This window comes from Neophocaena asiaeorientalis, unplaced genomic scaffold, assembly GCF_003031525.2.
Source record: "Neophocaena asiaeorientalis asiaeorientalis breed wild unplaced genomic scaffold, Neophocaena_asiaeorientalis_V1.1 scaffold203, whole genome shotgun sequence".
Lineage (NCBI taxonomy): Eukaryota > Metazoa > Chordata > Mammalia > Artiodactyla > Phocoenidae > Neophocaena > Neophocaena asiaeorientalis.
This window is the reverse complement of record NW_020172776.1, coordinates 2,278,358-2,286,610: the sequence shown is the minus strand read 5'-3', so window position 1 is coordinate 2,286,610 and position 8,253 is coordinate 2,278,358. Positions and strand designations below refer to the sequence as shown.

The following is an 8,253-nucleotide window of genomic DNA, read 5'->3' as shown; positions in this document are numbered from 1 at the left end:
TTTTTTTTTTTTTTTTTTTTTGCGGTACGCGGGCCTCCCGCTGTTGTGGCCTCTCCCGTTGCGGAGCAACAGGCTCCGGCCGCGCAGGCTCAGCGGCCATGGCTCACGGGCGCAGCCGCTCCGCGGCATGTGGGATCTTCCCGAACCGGGGCACGAACCCTTGTCCCCTGCATTGGCAGGCGGACTCTCAACAACTGCGCCACCAGGGAAGCCCCAATACACAGATATTTATTGCAAAGATCAAGAGTAGACAAGAACCAGAAAAAAAAAATATTTTATTAATGTGGTGGGATTTTGAACTCTTTTATTTTTTCTTTTCCATCTAATTAGAAATTAAATTAAAAAGACAATAACAACTCCTTGTCTCTTCATATTCATGTTTGCCATTGGCTTTTCTTAAAAACACTTGTCAAAACAACTCCTTTGAGTAAGTCTTGTTTTTTGTATACCCAAACCTTGGGAACTCACCTAGTGAATAAAGCAAAGGTTTTCTAAAGGTGGTGGATAAGGAGGGTTCTCTGCATTGCTCAGGAGACCAGTGAAATAAAAAATGTTTGGGGATTTAGCATTTAAAGGTAGACTGCTACATATCTGAACTTGAAGTCTGAAATAAATAACCGGCCTTCTTACTTATTAGCGTACTGACCTGTAAGGAGTGAGTATATTGAGAGGTAGAGGCTGTACTGACCTGTAAGGAGTGAGTATATTGAGAGGTGGAGGCTGTTCACAAACATCGTACGTCTCCTGTAATGGAACAGGCAAAGTCCTGCGGTCGAAAAGCTGCTGATCTTGAACCGTAGAACTTCGGAAAGCTTTTCTCATGGTTATATCTTGCAAAGACACTAAAACAAAAATCCAAAATGTATTGTTTTATTTTACTAAGATGATTTAACATAAGGACAAATTCATATACCGTATTTGTTTAAAAGTCAGAAGGTCATGACTGTTAGTGGCTTATGAATCAGGAACCATATTTTAAATGTTCTATCACTATATGCCACATCATTTTGTGCTTTATTTTTCCAATTAGATGGGTTTTAATGCAACCTCTGATTTCTAAGGCTCTAATGACACTTGAAGCATATGCTACATTTCCCATCAAGTGCCCCTTTTCCTTTTCTCTCCTTGCAGTCCCCAGTCCCCACCAACCTACATTTTCCTCTTTTTTTCTATAATCTTTTTTCCATCTCCCTTTATTACTTTTATTTAGCTTATACCAATAACACTGAAGGAATTACTTAGTTATCAGTGGCATTCTGGGCTAAATGCACTATTGCCCTCTATGCTTTAAGTATGCTATAAGTATGATACATGGACTATAAAGTTAAAACAAACTTATTGTAAAGAAAATTAAGTTTTCAAGTACTGGGCAATCTGTACTGTTGTCTATTTCACTTATCTTTTATCTTGTTCTATAAGGGTCTTCAATTAACTACAAGTCTTGAAGACTGAGGCTATCTTGTACATTAGTTTCTCCAGTAAGTTAACACAGCCCCATCATACATATGAGGATTTAAAATAACTTCATTTGCTCAGTTTCTTTTGGACTGTGCAGCATGTTAAAATAAAAAATTTACCGAAATACCAGATTTTTAACTCTTAGAGTGATTTCTTGATATTAAAAAATTAGGTGATTTTTTTAATGTATCTAATATGGGTTTTAGTACAAATATTTGCCTTATACCATAGAAAGGTCAGTACTAAATAATCATAACAATTCTTAAATTATTTTTCTCCCTAAAATAGTATCTCTTTCATCCTTACAAATAAAATTCACTCAACATGAATGTTTGGGTCTATGAAATAAGTGGAGCAATGAGGCTGGCTATGCAATAGCCACAACATGACTGCATTCCCAGCAATTCCACTTCTATCTGACTTAAAAACACCAAAATAAAATTCAGAGAAGGAAAAAAGTTTTTTCCCACTATCACTAAAGAGTAGTATGAGAGATACTTAATGAGTATAAACTATAGTGTTAGATGCTTTCACTAATTTTTACTTAAGCTTTATAACAATTTAATGGGATAGGAATTATTATTCCATTTTTAAACATAAGAAAATAGAAAATATTATATAACTGGCCCAAGGTAAAATGGTTAATAAGCAGTAGAGCCAGAACAGAAAACGCAGATCTGTCTGCCTTTGAGGCTAATCTCTCTGCCACAGTACCACATGCTGTTCCTCTGGCTCCTATCAGAAGTGGCCTCCGTTTTCTGCAATCAAAATGGATCAATTTTTGCCACCCTCCTACCCCACTTATTAACTGTAAGTATGAAACCTAGTGTTTGATTTCCCAAAACTGTCTTAGTAAAGGATATAAAGAACATGTAAAGTAATAAGCATTTTTCTATCTTCAGCTCCTCTCATTTATCATTTCTCTCATTTGTTAACAGACCAATGTGACAAAGCCCCTTCCAGTTGCCAACAATGACATCTGATATTACTTAGTGTTATATAACACAGTAAGTCAGCACAATATGTTTGTAAACATAACTGAATTAAAGATAATGGTACAGATCTTTGTTTAAAGACTCAGTTTTTTACCCTTTCTAAATTACTGTTACTTAGTATTTAATGGTAATTAAAACCCCCAAAATATTGATATTACATTCTGTAATTTATTATTCTGCTCATAATGTTATTTTATGTGAACTTTAACTGAGTTAAAAATTCTAGGTTAAATAACTTTGAAAATTCCTCTATTCAACATCCCCATGACAATTTCAAATTAAGTAGTTCAACTTTTAGATTCTGAATTCTTTCCCAATGCTCCATATAATTTTAAAGGAAACTGAATAATTCTGATAGTTGTTGGCACATTAAGAATTTTTTAAAACACTTAAACACATCTTAAGTTATTTACTAGTATCTGTATTTTCATTTTCAATTTTAATGGGAATGCTAAAATATCTGTTTAACAGTATTTTCAAACTAAATATTAATTTTTATTTGTTACATAAAAGAACTGCCTGTATATTTCTATATTTTTAGATGAAATGTACTTGTAACTTACATGTTTAAATTATTTAAAAAAGAAATTTTGGATATAAATGACATATTTGAAAGTATGGCCATACATTTTTTTTTAATATTAGCAATGATTTTTATCTCAAGAATTTCATGGCGTATAACAATATACATTGTATACATTATAATATACACAAACATGTTTCAAGGGATACCACCAGTAAAAAACAACCCACAGAATGAGAGAAAATCTTTTCAAATCATAAGATTTGGGACTTGGATCCAGAATATATATAGAATTTGCGTAACTCAACAATCAAAAGAAAAATAACCCGAATTAAAAATGGGAAAAGGAGCTGAACAGATATTTCTCCAAAGAAGATACACAAATGGCCAGTAAGTCATTTAAACCCTGTTTTGTTTTTTTCTTTTGTTTTTTTAAGTTTTATTATTCTTTTTATTAATTTTCTTTTTTACATTTATACATCACTGTGAATTACATTTGACTGTAGTTTTATTAAAGGAAGAAACACATTTTAACTATCTATTTCTGTTAGATTTTTGGTACAATGTAAAGTCAGGTTATAGATCCAGCCCTTTGCACAAAAATAGAATAATTTTTGTCTTAGTTGCTTTTAACTGAACTAGTTGCAGTTGTCAACATTTCAAAACAAGAGGTAAGAGATAAAAATCTAGATACCAGGCTTCTTGGACAAAAGAAAGATCTGGCATGACTACACTGACTTTACCTCATTTCATGTCACCCACATGCCAACAATCTGCTCCCTGTTTTGTACACAGTCTCAAAATCGCGCACTTGGTCCACTTCACTCAGAGTAACCTGGGTGTAAATCCTGGTTTTAAGTCCTAGCTCCACCACTTTCCTGCTTGGAGACTTGATTCTAAGTGGCTTATAAGCCATGAGAAGATGCTCAACATCATTAGTCATCAGGCAAATGCCAATACATTCTACAAAATGAACCAATATTGAAAACATTAGGCTTAGAAAGAAGCCAGTCACAAAAGACCATATATTGCATGATTCCATTTATATGAAATGTCCAGAATAGGCAAATCCATAGAGACAGAAAGTAGATTAGTGATTGCTGGAGGCTACGGAGAAGGGGAGATGGGAAGTAACTACTGTTGGATATAGGGTTTCTTTTTGGGGTGAGGAAAATGTTCTAAAACTGACTGTGGTGATAGTTGCATAACTCTGTGAGAATACTAAAAACCACTGAATCATACACTTTAACTTTAGACGAGTTAATTGTAGGGTGTATGAAATATATTTCAGTAAAGCTGTTTTTTTTTTAAAGTACTGTCTTGGTTTTTTCTCATATCCAGACCTATGAGTTTATATCTTTGCATGTAGAGGAAACTTAGCATAGTTAAGTACTCGCCTCTCCTTATTCAGGCATTAAATTATGTCAGAAGTTGGTTCAATCACTAAAACAGCCATCATTATATTCTACCTTTTGCTTTTTCCAGTGATATCCTTTAATTTTTTTTTTTTTCGGTACACGGGCCTCTCACTGTTGTGGCCTCTCCCGTTGCGAAGCACAGGCTCCAGACGCGCAGGCTCAGCAGCCATGGCTCATGGGCCCAGCCGCTCCGCGGCATGTGGGATCTTCCCGGACCAGGGCACGAACCCGTGTCCCCTGCATTGGCAGGCGGACTCTCAACCACTGCGCCACCAGCGAAGCCCTCTTTTAATATTTTTACTCTTCAAGTTTAGATCTATTATATAACTTACATTTATAATAAAAATGTTATTCCACAAAAAATATTTTGAACAGAGGATTATAAGAGATTCACATTAAATAATACTCTAGGGTAGATAAGTGAAAATTATGTTCTTAGTAGTTTCAGTTTTCTTTCTTAAAAAATAAACAACACAGAAAGAGGCATTTGAGAAACACCACCACTCAATGTATTCTATCAAGGCATGAAATGTTTTACCACTAAACTTTCTAACATTATTTTTTTTTTAACCTAATATCCCTAGCTTAATATCTCAGCATAGAACACTTTTGTCCTATATACTGGCAATTTGGGAACTTTTTTTTTCTTTTGGAAATGTTGATTTAAATTGGGAAGTAACATTTAAAGAAAGAGATCAGATTCTAGCAGTTTAGCAGTATGCACACACAAAAGCATATTAAAAGGAATTGCATTCTTAAACAATCAAACCTAAGAATTTCAGGTAATTTTCAAATTATTTCTAAGACAAATGTATACAAACAAATTATAAGAGAAAAAAGACAAAGAAATTGGAGTAAGAGTCTGGCCAAAAAAATTTTATGTCAGAAAATGAAGAGCTATTTAATATACAAAAAGAAGAGGTAAAAAAGGGGAAAAAAAGCTTCCCTGGTGGCGCAGTGGATGAGAGTCCGCCTGCCGATGCAGGGGACGCGGGTTTGTGCCCCGGTCTGGGAAGATCCCACATGCCGCGGAGCAGCTGGGCCCGTGAGCCATGGCTGCTGAGCCTGTGCGTCTGGAGCCTGTGCTCCACAACGGGAGAGGCCACAACAGTGAGAGACCCACGTACCGCAAAAAAAAAAAAAAAAAGAAAAACGGAAAAAAAGAGTAGAAAACCCAGGAGACTCATGCTAATGGCATTTATACATAAGCCACCAATCTATTACAACATGTACAACAAAGGTCGTGGGTAAAAAAGTTGTGTAGTAAATTCCTTTTTCTTTTTAACATCACTATTGGAGTATAATTGCTTTACAGTGGTGTGTTAGTTTCTGCTGTAAACAAAGTGAATCAGTTATACATATACAAATATCCCCATATCTCCTCCCTCTTGCATCTCCCTCACACCCTCCCTATCCCACCCCTCTAGGTGGACACAAAGTACTGAGCTGATCTCCCTGACTATGCAGCTGTTTCCCACTACCTATTTTACATTTGGTAGTGTATATATGTCCGTGACACTCTCTCACTTCATCCCAGGTTATCCTTCCCTCTCCCCATGTCCTCATGTCCATTCTCTACATCTGTGTCTTTATTCCTGTCATGCCCCTAGGTTCTTCAGAACCAGTTTTGTTTTTTTTTTTAGGATTCCACATATATATGTGTTAGCATATGGTATTTTTTTTTCTCTCTCTGAATTACTTCACTCTGTATGACAGTTTCTATGTCCATTCACCTCACTACAAATGACTCAGTTTCATTTCTTTTTATGGCTGAGTAATATTCCATTGTATACATGTGCCACATCTTCTTTATCCATTCATCTGTCGATGGACACTTAGGTTGATTCCATGTCCTGGCTATTGTAAATAAAGCTGCAATGAACACTGTGGTACATGACTCTTTTTCAACTATGGTTTCCTCAGGGTATGTGCCCAGTATTGGGATTGCTGGGTCGTATGGTAGTTCTACTTCAAGGAACCTCCATATTGGTTTCCATAGCGGCTGTATCACTTTAAATTCCACCAGCAGTGCAAGAGGGTTCCCTTTTCTCCACACCCTCTCCAGCATTTATTGTTTCTAGATTTTTTGATTTTGGCCATTCTGACTAGTGTGAGGTTATACCTCATTGTAGTTTTGATTTGCATTTCTCTAATGATTAGTGATATTGAGCATCCTTTCATGTGTTTGTTGGCAATCTGTATATCTTCTTTGGAGAAATGTCTATTTAGGTCTTCTGCCCATTTTTGGATTCGTTTATTTTTTTTTGATATTGAATTGCATGAACTGCTTGTATATGTTGGAGATGAATCCTTTGCCAGGTGCTTCATTTGCAAATGTTTTCTCCCGTTCTGAGGGTTGTCTTTTCGCCTTCTTCATGGTTTCCTTTGCTGTGCAAAAGCTTTTAAGTTTCATTAGGTCCCATTTGTTTATTTTTGTTTTTTATTTCCATTTCACTAGGAGGTGGGTCAAAAAGGAAGTTGCTGTGATTGATGTCATAGAGTGTTTTGCCTATGTTTTCCCCAAGGAGTTTTATAGTCTCTGGCCTTACATTTAGGTCTTTAACCATTTTGAGTTTATTTTTGTATATGGTGTTAGGGAGCATTCTAATTTCATTCTTTTACATGTAGCTGTCCAGTTTTCCCAGCACCACTTATTGAAGAGGCCGTCTTTCTCCATTGTATAGTCTAGCCTCCTTTATCAAAGATAAGGTGATCATATGTGCATGGCTTTATTTCTGGGCTTTCTATCCTGTTCCATTGATCTGTATTTCTGTTTTTGTGCCAGTACCATACTGTCTTCATTACTGCAGCTTTGTAGTATAGTCTGAAGTCAGGGAGCCTGATTCCCCCAGCTCCGTTTTTCTTTCTCAGGATTGCTTTGGCTATTCGGGGTCTTTTGTGTTTCCATACAAATTGTAAAATTTTTTGTTCTAGTTCTGTGAAAAATGCCAGTGGTAGTTTGATAGGGATTGCACTGAATCTGTAGATTGCTTTGGGTAGTAGAGTCATTTTCACAATGTTGATTCTTTCATTCTAAGAACATAGTATACCTCTCCAGCTGTTTGTATCATCTTTAATTTCTTTCATCAGTGTCTTATAGTTTTCTGCATACAGGTCTTTTGTCTCCTTAGGTAGGTTTATTCCTAGGTATTTTCTTCTTTTTGTTGCAACAGTAAATGGGAGTTTTTTCTTCTCTGATTGCTGTGGCTAAAACTTCCAAAACTATGATGAATAATAGTGGTGAGAGTATGCAACCTTGCGTTGTTCCTGACCTTAGAGGAAATGGTTTCAGTTTTTCACCACTGAGAACAATGTTGGCTGTAGGTTTGTCACATACAGCCTTGATTATGTTGAGGTAAGTTCCCTCTATGCTTACTTTCTGGAGTTTTTATCATAAATGGGTGTTCAACATTGTCAAAAGCTTTTTCTGCAGCTATTGAGATGATCATATGGTTTTTCTCCTTCAATTTGTTACTATGATTTATCACATTGATTGATTTGTGTATATTGAAGAATCCTTGCATTCCTGGTATAAACCCCACTTGATCATGGTCTGATCCTTTTAATGTGCTATTGGATTCTGTTTGCTGGTATTTTGTTGAGAATTTTTGCATCTGTGTTCATCAGTGATATTGGCCTGTAGTTTTCTTTTTTTGTGCCATCTTTCTCTGTTTTTGGTCTCAGGGTGATTGTGGCCTCGTAGATTGAGTTTGGGAGTGTTCCTCCCTCTGCTATATTTTGGAAGGGTTTGAGAAGGATAGGTGTTAGCTCTTCTCTAACTGTTTGATATAATTCGTCTGTGAAGCCATCTGGTCCTGGGCTTTTGTTTGTTAGAAGTTTTTTTTTTTTTTTTTTTTTT

General features: G+C 35.9%; 1 protein-coding gene across 1 annotated transcript in view; it reads right to left on the bottom strand.

Moving 5' to 3' along the window:
- WASF1 (WASP family member 1) overlaps positions 1-8,253 on the bottom strand; it is an 88,726-nt gene that overhangs the window by 7,916 nt on the left and 72,557 nt on the right. Inside the window, exon 4 of the mRNA XM_024740933.1 lies at positions 689-842. Within this exon, the coding sequence (XP_024596701.1) occupies positions 689-842 (154 nt within the window). The remainder of the gene's footprint in view (positions 1-688; positions 843-8,253) is intronic.